Source organism: Chinchilla lanigera, unplaced genomic scaffold (genome assembly GCF_000276665.1).
Source record: "Chinchilla lanigera isolate Chin_1 unplaced genomic scaffold, ChiLan1.0 scaffold00065, whole genome shotgun sequence".
NCBI classification, from domain to species: Eukaryota; Metazoa; Chordata; class Mammalia; order Rodentia; family Chinchillidae; genus Chinchilla; species Chinchilla lanigera.
This window is the reverse complement of record NW_004955466.1, coordinates 10543010-10563539: the sequence shown is the minus strand read 5'-3', so window position 1 is coordinate 10563539 and position 20530 is coordinate 10543010. Positions and strand designations below refer to the sequence as shown.

At 40.5% G+C, this 20530-nt stretch overlaps 1 protein-coding gene across 1 annotated transcript in view; it reads right to left on the bottom strand.

Annotated features, from left to right (window-relative positions):
• The window catches only part of Tmem260 (transmembrane protein 260), a 57660-nt gene extending 37451 nt beyond the window's left edge, over positions 1–20209 (bottom strand). Inside the window, exons 1-3 of the mRNA XM_005399195.2 lie at positions 19558–20209; positions 14839–14870; positions 13978–14129 (exon numbers count right to left, since the gene is read on the bottom strand). Coding sequence (XP_005399252.1) covers positions 13978–14129; positions 14839–14870; positions 19558–19825 — 452 coding nt within the window. The 5' untranslated portion in view covers positions 19826–20209. The remainder of the gene's footprint in view (positions 1–13977; positions 14130–14838; positions 14871–19557) is intronic.
• Positions 20210–20530: the final 321 nt, after the last annotated feature.

Genomic DNA, 20530 nt, shown 5'->3' with positions numbered 1-20530 from the left:
AACCTCTGGAGTTAAATTTTAATCTACAAGTTGTTAAAAGGAAAATCTGTCAAAGCTGAAAACCAACAAATGGTTAATTAAGGAGAACTGAGAAGAAAGTCCTGGTACTGTAAATGAATTTTGAAGAAGAAAACTCAAGACTCACTAATCTGCAAAACTTTCTAATGTGTTATAACACTCAGGAAGATATTGCAATGTATTTGAATTGTTGAGAGTAATTATTGGAATTATGAACTATGTTAACTGTCTTTCCAAATATTTCATAAGGTTTTAAAAGGTTAAGAGAGTAAGGTAAAATTTTAAGCTCTGATGATAAAATTTGTCGCTGTTACATATGGTTAGGTACAATAAATTAACAACTTATTGTAGACACAAGATCTATATCCGCAAGATCTAGTCTGAATTTTCTCTATACTCTGCCAAGGTCCGGATAGTTTTGTAATAGATAATCTGCATATTTTTTCACCTGATTTTCTTCAGTACTAAAGAAATAATTTGAGGCATCTTAATAAAGTTATAGAAGAGAAGGTAACTAACAGACAATAGGAAACAGTAATGGAAATCAAACGTATAATCTCAACCATTTTAGCATCAAACAAATTTGCCTTAGGAATTTGGGTTGTAGTTCTAATTTAAGCTGAAGATAGGTAAGGGGTGACTGAAAGATATGGTGAATGCTTAGCTTTTAAAAAAAATTACAGTAAAAGACAAGAATGATGGGATAAATGTATTCCAACCAAGGTAGAATATTTTAAGGGAGGATTAATAGCAATGTGTCTTTCACTGTAATACATTTTTATCCTTTCTTTTGGTACAGGGAATCAGACTCAGGACATTGTGCTTCCCAGGTAGGCTCTTGTGCCACTGAGCCATATTCCTGGCCATTGTAATATATTTTTAGATTTTTTTTTTGTTTTTTTTTTCTGGTACCGGGAATCAAACTCACGACCCTGCACTTGCCAGACAGGTGCTGTGCCGCTGAGCTAAGTCCCCAGCCCCACATTTTTAGATTTAAACCTTAACTGTTTTATGATCATCCCACACTGATTGGCTAAGCATTTACAGCAATTTCTGTCAAGTGAAAAAAAAATTACAGTGGATTCCCAACTACTTTATTCACTAGATCTGGCACGCTGTGTCTTCTGTATCCTCCCCAAAGTCAGAATGACCATGATAGGTCACCACTTCGAACCAATTCAAAGCACCAAGGCAGTCACAACAGAGCAACTAAGGACATGACAGAGGCCTTCCAGAACTGCCCTAGGAAGTAGCAAGAGGATAGATAAATGTGTTTGAATTGAGGCAGGAGTATTCTGATAGGGATTAATGGCAATGTCTTTACTACAGTAACAGATTTTTAAAAACTTTAAATATTCACTGTATTGATAGCACCTCCTAAGCACAGTGGATCTTTTTTTCTTACCAGCACAGCATGAGGAGCTGACTTAGGTAGAGCCTAGTGAGCACCTGTTACCGGCTTTTTAATTCTAGCCGTCTCTGTGGATGTGAAGTGTGTCTCTGTGAGCTCTGAGATGCATTCCCTAATGGCTAGAGATGCTGAGCAACTTCTGGGTCTACTGGCCATCTGTCTATCTTCCTCAGAGAACGGTCTTTCCAGATCCTTTGCCCCATTCTTTCACTGGGATTATTTGTCCTTTTATAACTGAATTGAAACTTTTTTCCAACTTTCTTTTAGAACATTTCTTTTCTGCTAAACACAGCCAGTCATGGGAATTTTGCCTGAAACATGCCGCCTTCCCTCTTTATGACAATTCCTATCATGTTTTCAAGGGGAATCGTGTGGAAAATCTGAACATGAACATGGGAGTTTTCTTGGTTTTGTGGAAAACAGAAGAGAGTGAGAATGCTTCCCAGCACAGAGTCCGATGCGCATCCACACGTGGAAGACAGAGTAAGAAACACTTTGGAGGCCTCATATTCGCCATTTATATTTTCATAAAGTAATCTACATAGACTAGGCCTGCATGCATTTCCTTGATTGCAACAGCATTCTATAAGCTCTAAATTTCCCTTAAAATGAACACATTCTAAAACACTGCCTTTAAAGTTTGCTTTATGCTAAGATTCAGAATCAACTTTACTATGTGAATGTGTAACATGTCCGAGTTAGTAGACTCAGGAAAGTAGAGGTAATTGGAAACATCTTTTGTGGAAAAACTTCCCAAGCTCAGGAAAAGTACAGACAAGGCTTTGCAGGTGGCGACCAATGTGCGGGTGGAGCCCACGGAGACGGCGGGAGGAAGCGGCGCCAAGGGCAAAGGGCCGCCGCGTCTCCTGCAGCCTGAGCCAGGGCTGGGAGGTTGGATGTTGCCGGCCTTACGTCAGGAGGCACAGGAAGACAAGAGGAAAAGAGTTCAAGTCATGGACCATGGGCCCTAGACTGGATAGGGAGGGAAATAAAGCCAGGAGGGAGCTGACAGAGGCAACAGAAAGGATGGCAACGCATTCCTGGTCTCGGTTAAACCACCAAGAAAGGGTGTAAACTGGGAGCTAAGGTCCATCGAGGCAGTGAAGGAGGCCCTGGAAGCAGGGGCCTCGTCACAATTGTTAGAGGGTGGAATAGGCCATTAAACCGGACTGCACTCTGTGTGGAAACCAGCCCAGGATGGAAAACTGTCTAATAAACCGCTCTCAAATTTGTAAGATTTTAATTAAAATTAAGTATTTGTCCTGCAAGCCAACTAGGGGATGCCACACTGTGCATCCGCCAGCGGAGCGCAGCGTGGGAACGCAGATGTGCAGCCCGGTGCCCAGACGTCACGTGGGTGCTGACATCAGCAGGGGCCCCCAGGCCAGGGCCCAGCAAGCCGGAAAAGGTCGTATTTCCTGACGATTTCCTGAGGACTGAGGTCTTAAACCCCCTTACTGGTTCTACGGGAAGGCACTCTTAGTTCACTGCTCGCGTCCTACTTCCTAAGCATTTGCTTAGCATGCTTTATTTTACCTCCACGACACAGAGAAATGACTAAAAAGCAAGGTCAAAACTGGATGATTTAGCCAGGCGCGGTCACTGTCCACTCCCGGTACCCCTGCGATTGCTTCCGGCGCACCTGCGCCGCAGCTTTCTGGACGGCTGTGCTGGGTATGCACCGAGGAGCGCTCACCCCGACACACGCCCGCGGGATGACGTCTGAGACCCACAAGCCCCTGGTTTTCCTTGGGTGACTCCCCGTCTTCTCCGAATGTCTCTTTTCCCAATAACTTCTTTAAGGCTGACAGTTGCCAAAATTCCATTCTCTTCAATCCCAGGAAATTCCTTTTCTAACTCTACACACTTCAGCATGCTTTATCTACCTTGATTTCAGCTGGTAACTGTAATCTGAAAAAAGAAAAAAAGCCTGCTCCCAGCACAACACGCCCCGTTTCAGACTTGGGCATCTCCAGCCGCCTGGGCATACACCAGTGCCACTCCAACTCGGGTCGTCCCACACAGCCTCAGGGGCAAAGCGTTTAAAATGAGCCTCTAAACTGTCTGCGTGGATCAGCCCCACCTCAGTGTTCCCTACCAGGACGTGCATTACCGACCTTGTTTAGGCGCAGATCACTGGGAGTCATCATCACTGCTTCCTCCCTGTTGAACACGTCCCAAGCTGCCAACTGCACTTCATGGTTATTTTAAAATCGATTCTCCTCTCTCCACCTATCCTACCACTGCCCTCTTCCAAACCAACCCAACCGCATGGTGAGCTGTCTGCCCACCAGGACGAGGGATCCAAAACACATCTGATCTTGAGCTTCGCTACACCGACCCCTCCAATGACTCCTCTGTAACCCTACACTGTAACAGAAGCTCCTCCCAACCGCAGTCAAATCTTTCAAGGGTTGTTTGCCCTCCACAGGTGTCTTCATTTCTTCCCTAACTCACATCAAGCTTCGGGTTTTAGCGACACTGCAGGGCACGTGGGTCCCTGTATTCACAGGTTGTTTCTGCACCCTGGATTCCCTGCAAATGAGATTCCGTCCATCTGGAGCACTGCCAGGCTTCCTGGGCTGCGCCTACCTCCCACTTCCCGTCCAAGCTCACTGTAGGAGCACCTGCCCTGCGTGCTCCCCAAGGCTCTTTCCCTGTGACCAGGACAGCTGCCTCGCCCCAGGTCTCATTAAATTAAATGTACTGAATGGGATGAATACACAGATTTTTCTATATATTTTTAAAATGACCCCAAGAAATATGAATTTTTAACTGAAACCAAATCAAAACACAATAAATAAACCAGATTGAAAGAATTTAAAAATCTTCTGTACAAGGTATTGAAAAGCCAAAAAAGTAATTTTGGATTTTTGACACCATTGATTCAACTACATAGACACATTCGTGTATCATACATGTTTCTAGAAAAGCTATTTAACTCTTCCAAACTTAACGGTTTCCCATTGATATATATGTCTAAATTGTAGAAACAGGTCAAGTTTTTAATGGGCTCCAAATAGCAGCTGTTTCTAATTACCTCAACTTAAGTCTAACCATTTTCAAGTAACACCAAGTTACATATGTCATTTAGAGAGAATTTTTTTCAAACTGTGTAAAAGATGGTAGGTGTTATGTCTTGGGAAAAGAATGATGTTCTTCCCAATTATGAAACTGGAATCTTGGCAACAAATGAAATTAGGAAGAAATTAAAGGACTCATTTTGGATTTGTTACACTGACATAAAAAGTGATGTGCATAGGGACAAGTCTTCTAGAAATTAAGGTATACATACTCATTTAATCACTCTGTACTTTCCTTTTCGTTCTTTCTTTATTTCGTTTTGGTATTTTTGAGATAGAGCCTCACTGTCATCTAGGCTAGCCTTGAACTCACTATGTAGCCCAGGCTGGTCTCAAATTCTCAGTCTTCTTGCCTCAGCTTCTCGAGTGCTGGGATTACAGGTGTGCACCACCAACCCTGGTTTATTCTAAGTTTTTAAGCATTTTTTTGGTGAGGGTATTGTAACAGCAATGTAACTTAAACTGCCCTTTTTATTTTCATATTACTTGACACTCATGGTTTTCCACACATTGATATGTAAACAAAGTTTTTCCATTTTCCCAAATTTTTGTCAAATCTAAAACAAAATACCTCAAAGTTCCATTTTCCGTTTTATTGAACCAGATATCACTGAACCCTCCATGTCAGTAAGCCACTACAAATCTGAGATGGAAAAGGCACTGTGCAGAAGGTGGGCCTAGGTGATGTTATGAAAATCCCAAGAGCTGTCTCAAGGCAAATCTAGTAACAGACTTGTTCAGCAAGAGAAGGCGCTGAGCAGCTCCTGCAGCTGTTCATGGGTATAACACAGAGTGTCTTCTACAGAGCTCCTTGAGGCACCAGTGAACCCAGGTCCTTTCTAATGACTGGGACCTTTGTCACATCCTGGCCACTTGTCACTCCTATCAATACAGGGCTGTCCTGTGAGTGATGAGACACGTCAATTACAGTCTCTCTGTGGCAATAACTCTAATGAAAATGTAAACCCTATAAATTTAGCCCCCTGGAAAGGCTATGACATATATTAAAATTTTTTTTATATAAGTAGAGTAGAACAGTATACAGAAATCTTCCTATATATAATACTATTATTAAGTGAACTGAAAGTTCTAATTTCTAGCTAAGCAATCTTTCTTCTAAAAAGGCACATGCTATGATGCTTGGTTCATTAAGTGCAATGATAATTTTTTAAAAAATATAAATGACATAATAAAAAATACTGGGCTTTTATTTGGCAATCCAGGAGCTCTATTTCAATTTTCATTTAATTCTCTTGAACAAATATACTTGTTATAATTTTTTAAAGCAATTGAAGAATTAATAATCAGCTAAAGTAGAATCTTATAATTTGTCCATTCAAATTAAAAGACTTACTTTTTTGCCTACTGAAACTGTTAAATTACATTAACAAAGATGAGTAGTAAACTGAGAAAAAGAAGTCAAATGTCAATGAAGTGGTGAATAAAATACGAACTCTTTTTACCAGAACGAATACACTGCAATCAGTCTACACTATTTTCCATTTTAATTTAGTACTTTATGATGGGCTGGACATGAGAAAAACATGAGAAAAAGGCTCACAGGACAAGATCGAAGCATGTTTTGCTTCAAATGAAATACGTATGTTTAGAATCTAACCTGACTTACAGAAATATAAAATCTCATGAGTCTGTATGAAAAGATCACACATTCTGAACACCATTGCTATAATTTTAATGATGTGACTATTATACCATAAAGGATAGTCACATATTGACATCAATGATCAAAATCAAATTTTATACTGTTAGACATGTATACTTAATTTTAAGATTGAAAAAAGTAATGATATGATAATTCAATATATCAAGTCCAAGTCAGTTTTATTTCACATAAACATATGAAATATTTTACATATAAACTATATCATGCAATGTTATCTGCAGTAAATAAATCTTCCTAATTGCTTTGGTTTGGAATAACATTAAAATCATGCCATTCTCATTCCAGGAGTCCAGTTTATGCACAGTGAAGAGAGACATATGAGTACGAAGAGACCAGCCAAGGATTTTAAATCTCACTCAGATAATGCAAATGACGGAAATTCTCCACCGGGCAAAGGAAGATGTGATGCTACTGAGAGTGCCCTAAGATGTGTGAGCATCAGAATTCTCTGGCTAAGACAGAACTGCCTTCTTTTCGGCCCACAAAACCCATGAGACCTAGAGAAGACTCCCAGGAAGGGGACTGGTTGGATAGCAGTTTTCTCACTGATGGAATGGTATTCATCTGTTGACAGAATGGATAAGTCAGAAAAGGTTACAGTTTACACCACTGACACAGGTTTGCTATTGATAACAAGGTGTATTTTTCTTTCCACTACACGGTATTTGATTTTTATGTGTAGTCACATGTTTGTCTAACCCTCAATCAAAAGGCAAATAACAAAAACCTGCAATTCCTTCTGAACACACACTGGATGTGCCTCCTAAAATCCATGAATGTATTTGTCTTCGATGTTACTTAAATGCAAAGAGCCCTACATGGAGAGTACACTGACTACCCTCCGCCTCTACTGAGAGCTCCTCCTTGAAGTGAGGGGACACGGAGTTGGCTGGTCTCCATGCAGCATACGAACACCAGTATCTAGTAAGCTACTGTGAGGGCCAATTCATACTGACAACTAAAAAGGTGCAGTGGCCTGCGGGAAAGGAGTGTGGTGAAGCAGGATGCAATGAACAGCGAATCTATCATTCTTTTCCTTTTGCATTTTTAGCTTTCTGGGTCTCATTCATGAAAGCAATGTAATTATTCCCTTCTGGATCATTCACATGATCACCATGCATTCATCTTTATTGTCTACCTGGCGAACAGTCACCCGGGGAATGGGGAGTTCAGCTACAACACCCTAGGCACTGCGGAAGCTCTTTCTTTCGGTGGAGTCCATGCAGCACTCCGTCAGCAGTAGGCACTGGGCATCTCGTATGCGCCAAGTGCTCTGCAGAGGCAGTCTAGAGGGCCGTGGGATCTAAATCTTCTCATCTGCACATATAGACCTAATGAACATAAATCGGTAATTGAGATAAAGTTGCATCTCTAAAGCCAATATTTTTTAACATTTATGTCTTTAATAAATTTGCAAGTAAGTCCTTTTTCCACACTTCATATAAATTTACTGTCACTCCAGATAAAATCCTACCAAGATTAGTTCTATTTCACAAAAATCAATCAAAAGGAAAACTGTTTCTACCCTGAATTTCCAGCTACATAAATATTAACTACCAGTCCTCTAACAGGAAAAGTACAAAGTATTATTCCTTATTTAAAACCACTCTATGACCTTGGGGGGAAATTTTTTTAAAGCCTTCAAAAAGGATAAAAGCACAACTGAAACGGAAGGAACAAGATTATGAATAGCTTTCATAAATAAAATGTAATCACATGATTTACATTAGAGTTAAGATTCATTTATTAAGTAATAAATGATGAAGTTCTTCAAGGTTTAAAACAACTCATTTTAGTATATCCCATCAGATTACACCTGAATCACCTAAGAGCCAACACTGAACTAGTCTTTATAGGAATCGTCCTCAGGTTTTATCAAGTTTTCATGGTATGCCAAAGAGCTTGCACAGTGGGAGGCAATACCTTCTTGAGGGACAGCCTCGCTTAACCACCAAATTATAGATTTTAGTCAATTCAATTTGAAATGTGTAAAAACACATAAGCCCTCAGGCTTAGCCTGCTTTTCAATCTGGATAGCACATTTCTGCATTGGGCAGCAAAAGAGAAATTGGTTAGAAGTACACTCCAGCATCTCAGTCCCAAACACAATGGCTGAGGCATCGCCTCACAACTCGTGCTTTTTAACTGCAGACTTAGAAGATGCTACATAATTTTACAATATTAAGAAACTAAAAGAATCTAAAGTAAACTTAAAACACCCCAATAACTGAAATCAACAGAATGAGTGTATGGAATTAACTGCATTAGCAATACTAACCAACTCAACAAATAATATTTAAGTGGTCTTATGTAAAGTTGTGAAGTATATCTTAATATTTTAACTTGTTAAAGTTGTTTTGTACTTTTACAGCTCTGAAAAACAGCACACTTATATGACATGACATATAATTTTACTTGTAATTTAAAGAAACATGCATGTATCAGGATAGCTATAATAACTGACGACTAGTTCCAGTGGCAAGATCTCGGCAGGAAACAGATTTAGTAATTTAAATGTTTTATAAGTTTTTGTAATTGAGGAAACTTTTCATAATCTGACATTTGTTAAAACCACTTATTAGAAATTATGCAGCACAGTAGCTGTGGAAATATGAGCTAGCTTCACAATTATCAAGTCAGCCTATGGAGCCCTTCCCTATTGTACGTAGTGGCATAAACCCCACGGCGGCCTATCAGCTAACTGGCAGGCAGGGGGCTGCTCTATTCAAAGTGAGAGATACAAGCTGCAGGGCAAAAACCTGGCAGCTCCCATCTGACCCCACAATCCCCTACTGGTGACAGCTCCAAGCTCCATGGCAAATTAGGCCTTCTCATATTACAATTGGAGAAGACAGATTCCATTAGCAGTATCTGAAATTGAGTGGAGAGCTGCACTGTTATCAGACTTGACTCATAAGCACTGCTATTAATCAGAGCTATGATAGCATTTATATATTTCAAGCTATCTGCTGCCGCTGTGATATTCTGCTACAAAGGGTTGATGGGACTTAGGAAAGTGAACAATAGAGCTTTCTGGGAAAAGCAGAGTAAATCAAGAAAGTCTATGACTTCCGCACATTCTGAAGGGATTGCGGTTTACATAAATTTTCTCCCAATTGGAGATTGAGCTCTTCCTCATCTTACACATGGGATTTAGTTGTCACTCAATGGTAACAGCTGTGAAAAGGTGAAGCGGCCCACCGCTCAGAATATTGCCTTCGCTTTTAAAGCAATTAACCCATGAACAGGAGGATACCTGGTGATATCAAAGGGATTAGGCCAGCCAGTGCATTACTACCATTTCCTTGAGCTAATTCTAACTCTGACTAGCTGTCAGAAAGGACTCTACAGTCTTAAAAGAGTTTTTGCCCTGCTTTTTTCCCTTCAAAATGAAGCGCTGCTATTTGAGCCTAATATGTCCCTTTACTTATAAGAAAATGCAAATGAACCAAGCTTTTAATATGCTTAACCAGTCTGAGTCAATGCAATTTTAATACAAGCATGGAGGAAATATATGATCAATTAACCAGGGATCAAGACAGATATTCTCCTGAATGAAAATTAATGCTCTAGTACTTCCCATTCTTCTCCAACTACAAAAACTTGGTGACTATTTGTTACTTATGCATAGTCACTTCTGAAATTAGGAAGAGCTTCACATTATTCTCTATGGCAATAATCTAAAATACTCTTTGAGCTGGAAAATCCAAACGTCCCTTAAGCAGGAGATTCTGAATTCTCTAAGGTATACCATTTTAATTTTCTATTCTTTATTGAATGGAATCCTAATGGAAGCTATAAGAATAGCAGACATGGGCCCAGAATCACGTACTTGCTTTCCAAAACTATAATCAAATTAATTTTTAGCAGCAACATAAGGTTTAGAAATACAAAACATAAAAACAAGAAAGTCCTATGCATGAAATACAGGCATGAAATAATCTACCAGAAGATATTTAAGTATTGCTGAAATTTCTAAGTTTTTTTGTAGTACAGAGGCATAGTTTCAATAGTTTTAATTATTAATATTCATATATTCTAGGGAACCTACTTGACCTTAAGAGATATGGTTTTTTACTATACAATGTTAGTGGTATTAGTGTTTTTATGCAAGCTTCCAGAAATAGTGCCTGTTAGAAAAAGAAATCTGAAAAACTGCTTATTAAATAGTGACTTTACCTTACTTAAAAAAATACACTAAATTTTGATGATAAAAACTAAGAGTTTTACTTTCAATTCACAAATGTTAAACAAACTTTTTTTTCTTGTACTTCCTGGGAATTGAACCCAAGGCCTTTGCACTCAGCTACATCCTCAGCCCTTCTTTGTATTTTTTTAGTTGGACACAGGGTCTAAGTTGCTAAACTGCCCACACTGGGCTCAAACTTGCTATCCTCCTTCTGCCTTTCCATAGTTCCACTTTCCACGAATAGTTTGAAAAGGATACACTGACTATAAAGCCTGTCGAGGATATATTCCCTGTCCTGTAACGACCAAAATAATTAAGATATGCTGTCATCTGAGATCATAAGCAAGTTAACTCTTCCCTGCACCATCGTGCAATGCTCTCAAGATATCCCTTCTCTTTTAGTGATACCAGAACATACAAAATGTCAGCACAGAGATGCTGGAGGATGGTGCCCTCAGCACTCCTCCCCATGTACTACACAGGACCTTTCCGTTTTCCAGAACATAATTTTGAAATGCAAGTATTGAGCACAGTTAAGTGGTGTTCATATTTGTGATTTATATCACTTATAAATTTTTAATTTTATATTAATAGGATTTGTGAAATTCAAATAGAATATGACACTGTAAATATACTATTAAATTTAAAAATTGTTTATTTCAAGGGTCTTAAAATAGAAAACCTCAGTTCCCATAAATCCCTAACTTCATTATAGAGCTTAAATATATAGATAAAATTAAATGAGTATTATTTCATATAAAGGAAATATATTAAACTCTTCTAACATAATGCACGTTTAAAAATGCCCCTGAAGGGGACAATCCATAAATAAATACAGAAACTGCCAGAATATTACTATTTTTAATTCAATAAACTACAGTGACACATTTCACTGTGCTGTTTTACTCACATACTTTCCACATTAGAGAAAAGCGAATAGAAATGAGTTCTTGCGCAACCATTAGGAAAGATTGACAAAAAAATGCAGTGTTAATGACATCTTATGGCTTTTAAAAGCAAGAGAGAAAAGCAAGAAAAGCACAAATTACATAGTTATTGGAAACAACGAATAAATTGTTCTTTCAATCTAAGCCATGTTTACTGAAAAAAAATGGAGCTTTTAACATCAACACATTTAAACAGAAATTTGCTTCTGAAATATAATCTTTGTTTAAAAGGTATAGAAGGTCTTTATGTCCACCCCAAGAGCTAAATATAGTGAATGCTATGTGAACAATTACCTGAAAAAAAACCCTAAACCTGTTAAAAGAATTAATTTCCTGCACACCAGTCAGCACTAATCCCACATGTACAGTAATGTTCTCTTAAGTGATGGGGGAAAGAAAGGATAAAGCTGTTTCCCAGATCAAGCCCTCTGATATTCAGCAGAACGGAACGATGATTTGGTCTCTAAATGAATGAAGTAGGGAACTATCTCCTAAACAGATTCTGGTGAAGGAGTCAACCTGGACAGGAACGCTTTTACTGTGTGCGAGGACTGAGAAAAAGCTAGCAGAGTAATGGCTGTACAAAAACCGTCGTGCTGTTGGGTTTACGTTCACAGGAGAAAGGTTTCAGAGGTTAAGTTCAGGTCGTACAACAAATGAAATTGTAACAAGCCAGCTGACATTGTATAACGTCTTCTTCCACTCAATCAATAGGCTACTGTTAGTCCTATTACCATAGAGATGGCTTCTCCCTTCAAGGGCGTTTATTGTTTGACAGAACAGATCTGCCACTTGAACTAGGTTGTTCCCCAAGGACATGTAACTTGTCAATTATTTGTATTCAAAATAGTGAAGTATTTTCAAAGTAAAATGTATGGGAGAGATAATACTGTTAGATCTCTTTCTGGAAAGAAAGCAACTTTCCCAAAGTAGTAGTAAAGCCACTCAAATACCCTGTTTAGTAGTATTAGAATTTTGATCTTTTTTTTTTAGAATTTTGATTTAAAACACATGTCAGCAAGTATAAAAATATATTTTTAATGCTATATATTAAAAGGGTCACAGGCTAGTGTGCCTATCTAAAAGTCATACAGTCAACATAATAAAGCCTAATTTTAAATGTGCACAGCTCAAAAGAACTGTCCAAAGCTGTTCAGATTCTGAAAAAATTTTGTATATAATTCTTATAGTGGTTCTCATATGGTGTGGCATCAACAGTATGTTAACAAACATGGAAAAGTTTTAGAAAATGAATCACTTCATTTGCCTAAAAGCACTTATGTTTATGTAGTATTTAAATACATACATATGCTATATAAAAGAGCTAAAAAACAGATGAAATACTAAAACAGGTGTTAAGTCTTAAAATGTCTTGTAAAGCTGAACAATTTACACATTCAAAATAGAACGAATCAAGTTCCAAATTTCAACGAAGATATTTATAGAAGAAAAGATCAACATCTCTATTGATGGAAATACTGATAATTCTTAATTATAAAAGACTCAGAAGAAATAATTCTAATCAAAATTATTCTAACCACTTAGAAAGAGTATATATGCATAACACTAACCAATCTAGACATGTTATTTTAAGCCTTTCATAGATTTGGCTGTCACTAAAAACATGTAATGTTAAATAAAAGTAAACTAGATAGATAAAAATGTAGTAAATGATCGACAATTAGAATATTTGAATTTGAAAGTTCTCTACAAATAGATTTAAATGTAAACTTTAGAGTTACAAGTATGTTAACTTCTACCTTCCTATAAATAGTTAAAAAGGAATTTGGAAAGAATTTAGCTGAAGGGCAGTATTAAGGCTATTACACTGCAACTGTTGGTCTCTAAAAACTAACATTTGAAATCATGTCTATCCAAATTATACTATTTCGACACACAAACTGATTTGGTTTTTTAAAAATCAAAAAGGGTCCAAAGTTTTTCGAAGAAGTGCTTTATTTTTCCCTTTTCACCAAGCATAATTTGTGTTTTTCATTATCATCCTCTTGGGCACTGGTTAGACTATGTTAAGAATAAAGAAGACAAAAACATCAAAGACACATGAGCTAACCAATATCCTAAACTAATGACCTAATTTTAAAAGCTGGGTGGCTCCTATACTAAGAAAGCTTTCCCTCAACGAAGTAAACAGGGCTAATTTGCTTACCTTCCCTAGGGCTGTCATAGAACAAAGTGAAACATTAACACACCACATCCCAAACGTCACTTTCTTGGCCAACAACTTCATTTCAAAAAGTACACAACACACATTTAGAGTATTTAGAATGTAACACATGCAGATTCAGGCCAGCTTGATGGACTGCTGCCCGTCAGCAGTGTTGTGAGTAATTACATGATATTTACCATTTACCGACCGATGAACTTCGTACTGCTGGATTAAACTGGCCCATCTGCATCTTCCTAAAATGACAAACCTCATTAGCTCTGCCTAACCAAAGAGCCTTCACTCCCCTGTACGAAGCAGCACCAACTGTGCAATCACGTGCAGGCTCGCACGTACACGGCGTGACTGTATAGTCACAAGGTGAAATCGTAGGCCTTAGGGAAACCCTTGGCTGCAACTGTCCATAAGAAACCACATCTCCAATTACTCACAATTAAATTTAACTCCTCCACTACTGTACCTGAAAACGGTGAAAAACAGTAATGCGGCAGCCACTGCTCCAAATAAGCCACAGAGGAGATTGACCCGGTAGGCAACTGTCCCAAAAGGCAACAGTGTCATCGCCAGCTTAGCCACTAGTGTGAACAAAGGGTAGCCAGGAGGATGGGCAACCTACGGAAAATCGGCAAGTTAGAAGGTTTGCATCCGGGCCAGGAGCGTCACACTGGCTTGAATCCAAAAGCAGCCCTCTTCTCAGGCACGTCAAAAGCGACAAGGACTGCATGGGTGAAGGTGGTTCCCTACGGTGGTGCTCCTGCGCCAGTACAAAGAAATATTTTCCTTAGTGGATTTACCAGTGTCTACTATGCAGCATCTTACCTAGAGAAAGGGTGACATATTTCCCTGTCAGTTGATCAGCAGTTTGTTTTCTAGGCTCACAGTACCAGGGTCATTTAAAAGACAAAAAAAGCAGGTTCTGCAATATCATCTTGGCTAGAAAGTTGAAAGGACCACACTGCTATCGGATTACCACGATGCTGACAGTCCTAAGGTCTTGCTTAAAGGGATCATGCACTATAATAAAGTTTATTGAATAATAAACTTATTAAAACTGTTAACCCGATTTATTTTATTCTCCACAGCTTAAACAAAATTTGGGGTGATAATAGGCCAGCTACCATATATATAGTAGAGGCTTTGCTTTACAATTGAGTTTAATTGGATTTAAAACTTAGTAAATTGTCACGTACTGTACTTATAAGTTACTAAAAACTAGGGTTTGAAAATAAATTAATCTACTTTATTCCATGCTTAATTAAACTTTCTTAATTCCTAACACTGTTAATGAGAGCATTGATTAAACAATAAAACTAATACTTACTCCAAGCTCATGTGCGGCTGTGATCAGCTCCCCTGTGAAAAAATAATGTAAAACCAATAATTACTATTACAGAATGACACTCCTCCCAAGTTTCCAAAATCCAAATGCTTGCATGGGGGTTTTGCATTAATTTGACTGGATCAAACTAAATCTGTAGAGATTTAACAGCGTGAAATAGTCTAAGAATACTTCCCCTTTAGGTCTCATTGAACAAACTATCTTTGATCATTTTTAATAACTGGCCACTGTCTTTGATTGCTTTTAATAACTGGTCAGTGGAAATACAGGTGAACTCTGGTTTTTTAAAAAAACTTATTTTCCCTCCTATGTCATCTCTCGTTGCTCATATAGAAAAACTTTCACTTAACATTAGTGTAATGTGCTGTGTTCTCCCATGAAATAATCACAAGCTATGAACAAGCAACTTCAGGACATATAAAATGCGTGGAAGCCTGCGGCTTGGACACTGCCTTGGGTCCTTGTCTGCATTCATTATGTTCGGTATCATCAATTTGCATCTAGGGTCTTTTGATAAACTCTACAGTAGTACATTTTCCTAAACAAGTGACTCATTATATTCTTTACACAGAGTTCCTGGGATTATTACTAAAAATTATGATGCAGTAATTCAATGCCTATTTGCTAACAATTTAAGTGTCCAGAGAACACAGACCATTTCTGACTCTTTCCTGTACACTGCAGTGCAGTACAAAGCTAGAAATCAGTCAGCATGGATGATCTGTGAAAGTTACTATTACTTATTTAGAAAAGTACTAACGTCCATTTTCTACCCTTCAATAGACACCACTACTCTGCTTTTCGTTTCTACTGCCCCACCTACAATTTACACCTTTTCCTGCTCTGGCCTGCACAGACTTGGTGGGTAAGTTTAACTCATCTTCATACTGAAATTATTTGCTCCTGCCACCCTCCCGCCCCTTGTCCACACACTGAGACATGTTCCCATGCCTAGGTGGAACCTCGGAGGCTGCTCGCCCTTTACTGAATGAAGTTCAGATTCCTCAGAAAGCCATTCAGAGTCCCTGTCCCAGGCTTGTGTCTGACACCCAGTGAAAGCCCATGCCCAGGGCTCCTCTGGAGGGGTCCTCTTTTGCACCTCTTCTCACTCACTTTCTCCCCCACATGTTTTCCCAGCATCCTCCCCTACATCCTTCAAGGCCTAGTTCAACTGCCACCTGCTCAGTGACTGCTTTCCTCACACACCTCCCTCCCAACCAGAACTAGCCGCTTCTTTCTCCTCTACAGAACCTGCCTAGCCTCTCTGGCACTTCCATAGATGGCCTCGTACTCTGGCTACTTGTCGTTGTCCTCATCTCTCTCTCACCAAGTTTAAAAATATTATCTCACCATTCCAGGATCCCGCCAAGACATCACCACCCTCCTCGACCACACACTAAGAATTTAATTCAAGCCTGGAACACAGACCTTTGGAGCCCCTAAGGGCATCCACAGATGCATATTGCTATCTGCAGCTCCTTCTGTTACTTAAGAGCACAAGTGGCCAGCCCCTTGGAAAGCAAGGTACTATTCCCCCACCCAATCCCACCTCACCCCACCCTACCCCACACACCCAACCCCACCCCAGCCATTGCTAGAAACTGAACCAGGGACTCTCAAAGGCCAGGCAAGTATTCTACCACTGAGCCACACCCCCAGCCTTCTTTATAGTTTTTTGAGCTAGGTGTGAGTTGCCTAGGCTGGACATGGAAGTTGCAATCTTCCTGAGTCAGCTTCCTGAGTAGTTTGGTGTACAGGCACGCACCATCACAAAAGGCAACTGTTTGGTCCAAAAATGTGAACAATTCTTCCCTTGTAACTACTCACAAACATGATTTTATAGTTTCACTCCATAGTGGGTTAGCTCTATGTCCTCTGACCCCCCAACTGTTTGGACTAGCTTTTTGTTATTCTCTTCCATTTAAAATGTAAACTATACTTAACATTAAGAAAAAATAGCTGATTTTCTCTAGCTTAGTTTTACCACTTAAAAAAAAAAAAGCAGCTTTTTCTGGCCAGGTGTGGTGACACAGGCTGTAAGGGCAGGAGCACTGCAAATTCCAGGCCAGCCCAGGCTACATAGTAGGTTCAAGGCCAGCACAGACTATATAGTGAGAGGCTGTCTTAAGAAAAAAAATTAGTACTTCTATAAAAATAAATCTACAATTTAACAAACTTCCATTAACTCTTATTAAATGTTAAACTTAAATCCAAACAGAAAAGATGCCACTACTCAAAGCCTATCATGTACCTACTCTGGAATAAACAGCTAAAGGGAAATAATGCTTCTAAATTCGAAAGTGAGAAAAAGAGTAAGTGAATAGTAAAAAAAAAAAAAACAAAAACAAAAAACACAAAACAGCCTCTGAAGTACTTGTTTACACCCAACTCCACACTGGAGTTTCCTCAAAATCAAGTCCCACATGACATCTACCTGGTGGTCATCGTGTTGCTTTGTTTTAATGGAAGATTTCCTGACCCTACTCCAAAACTCCCTGGCCTAATAGGATCCTTTGGCACTGTGGCCCAAGTCTTCTGAGGAATTCTGAAGTACACTCAGATTGAAGACTCACAGCTTTGTGGTGTGGCATGCAGAGACTTTAACTTTTTAAATGTTAATTATACTACTACAGTGCCATAAAATTGGTCTGTTAACTACAGTGCATTCAAAATACATCACCATACATGTTAACTTAGTAAAGACTACATTCCCACTCCTGCTCATAAATGAACTATATGTGTCAAGTAGAACAAAAAATAATTGTGGCAAGCCACACAATGTGATGGATTTATGGAGTATAAATTAAGACTTAACAGGAAGAAGAATACATGCTTTATTTTGGTTTGGAGATGGGTTGTTTATTGATAGAAAATATATTTCATAAACATTCAAGGAGAACAGTACATTCAACATATAAAATTGCCACAGCTATAATTAAACAAATTTCCATAAGTATTGCCGTGTAGTTGGAAAAGCTTATTAATCATTCCCAAAAGTAAGCATCAAAAAATTAGAAGCAACCACTAGTTTGATCGACCTAAACAGATGAGAATACTTGAAAAATTTGGTAACTCAAAGTAAATACATTAACTTTGTTGTTTTGGGGAAAAAAATGTAGTATTAATAAAAACACGCTTAACAACCACAGACTTTAACTATCACCGTGTATGTGGTGGCAGATTTAACAAAGAATTTCCTAACTTTCTTTTACAAAGAGTAGAAGTTCCAAGACCATGTTCTACAAGTTAACCTACTTGAGTTCTTTCCCTGCCGGCCCTTCCCTGCTGCGACTCGGCCACAGCTTTAGTTTTCTCCTCTATAACTGGAGGATAACACTGCCCACCTCTCAGGGTAGATGGAAGGCATAAATCAGTGACCCGCATCAAGCACTTGGAGCAGTACCTGGCACCTAGTTCGGTGCTCTGTAAGTCCCGGTGATCACCCTCATCCTGCCCTATACTGCAGGCCCAAGCAATTCTAAGTAGCTATTTTAAGAAACAAAACTAAGCTCTGACTGCTTCCCAGTGTTAAAACAAACACGAAGCTACTTCCATTGTAATATAAATCTTGGAAACGTGGTCCCTACTACACTAATGAAACCACTCCTACTTGTTCAACAGGACAAGAAAAAGCGAAGGTAATGAGCTGGAAAATGGAACATCAAGGGTCCTTGATGTGGTGGGCGGCTCTGCAGACGGCCCCCAATAATCCCCTACTCCTGCTGTAATCCTCTCCCCTTGAACTGGGCTGGACTTACTGACTTTGAGGAATAAAACGGGGCCGTGGCATACCACTTCCAGGATTAGGGTACAAAATGACAGGTGTCAGACAGGGGCGCTATCGCCTTCTCTTGACAGAAGTCCGCTATCTTAAGGAGACCAGCACAGCCAAGGACTGGACTGAGCTCAGCAGCAGACACTCCCAAACGTAGCCTGGGAGGACAGCGGCCTCGCCCAAAGGGGCGCTCCGGGAGAACTGCCCCGGACTAATAGACGCTGGGAGGGGACACACAGCACAGCGCTTGTTTAGGGCGCAGATCCCCTGCCTGAAGGTACAGCACCACTCAGACAAAACTAATGGCCATAGGGCATCCCTGGAGGATCACTTGATTTGGCAGTAAGGCGGAGCCCTAATCACAACCAGGACCTTCCTTCTAGCCTCAAACACAGAACGAGTGTGCGGATCATTTCCACGGCTCAGAGCCAGGCATTTTTCCCCATAGAAGCAGCAAGCCTTAAGATGCATTGTGTTTCCATTTTTTTAAAGGTTCCCCTCCAAATATTCTGCCTAGCCGGCTCCTCAATATGCAACTAAAACATCGCCTCCGGGAAGCCCTTCCTGACCTGCTGACCCACCCACCCCGATCTCGGTCTCATTTCCCCGGCACTGTCTCCATCACTCAGCCCCACGTGAGACACAGCTGCTCCTCAGGCACTGGCGCGTCCTCTCCGCACACCACCTGCTCTGCAGCACACCCGCGACTCCTCCGGGATGAAACACAGAGGGCTCGGTAATGCGTGCAGACTGCAGAGGAGAGGAAGATAGAAACCCAGGCCCAGAAAAACGACCTGGGGGAGTGGCGAGGCGCCTGGGCCGCTCCGGCGGATCGGCTGACGCCGCGCGGCGAGGCCCGAGCGCCACAGACCCGGACAGCCCAGCCCGGCTCGGCTCGGCTCAGCTCGGCGGCCCGCATACTTTACCCGAGTCTCCCCCGGGCACCGACGGGGGCAGCGTGACGGTGAACACCGCGGCCACGGCGGCGAACACGGCGACGCCGCCGCGGAGGCCCCCGGAGCGCCCCCGAGCCCGGCCCCGGCCCTCGCCGTGAGGACCCATGCACCCGGCCGACCCGGGGACACAGCGCGCCGAGGACGCAGCGCAACGCCGATCACCCCACCGAGAAGCGAACACCGCCAGTGCGCTGCCGCGACAACTTCCGGGTGGAGCCCAGCAGGTGGACTGCACCATTCAGCGCCTGAGCGGGGGGGTGCGAGCATGCCGTGCACTCGACAGTCGGTCCTTCCGTGCGCCGGCCCACTTCGCGGGTGGGGGTTTCCATGCTTATTATGCGCTCTCACGTGACTAATCACAGGAGGAGGATTCCTTAAGAAAGTAATCGTAGGCATAGGTCAATGGACTCTATGACGATTGCCCCCTTGTTGACAGTGACTTGGTCCGGTCTGACAGAGATAGGAGCTGCCTTGAAAACCGCGAACTAGAAAGGGCTTCTGCTGCCGCCTGTGGTGTGGGGTGGAACTGCACAAAAGAGCCAAGGCTAGTACGGTTGTAGTACTTTACAAAACAAACCATAAATACTAGTCAATATTATGTATTTAAGTAAAAACATCCATAGAAATTTGTTATCTGTAATATTTACTACGTTACTACGACAGTAAAAAATATTAGTGATATATAAAGACCTTTAGGTAGCTCATGACGGTTGAACTTTATCCAAAGGCTAACCAAAAAGATATAGAAGTATTTATTGTTTATGCTCCCCTTCAATCTACAGTGATTTAGAGATATTTACTATAATGCAAACTATGAAGTAGGAACATATGTACTCACATAGGATTCTCTCACAGAGAGACAAAACTGATAGGAAATATATACAGTGTATTATGAAATTTGATGCCAAGAATTGTCTCAGGTAATCGTGGGGTGGCTAAGCAT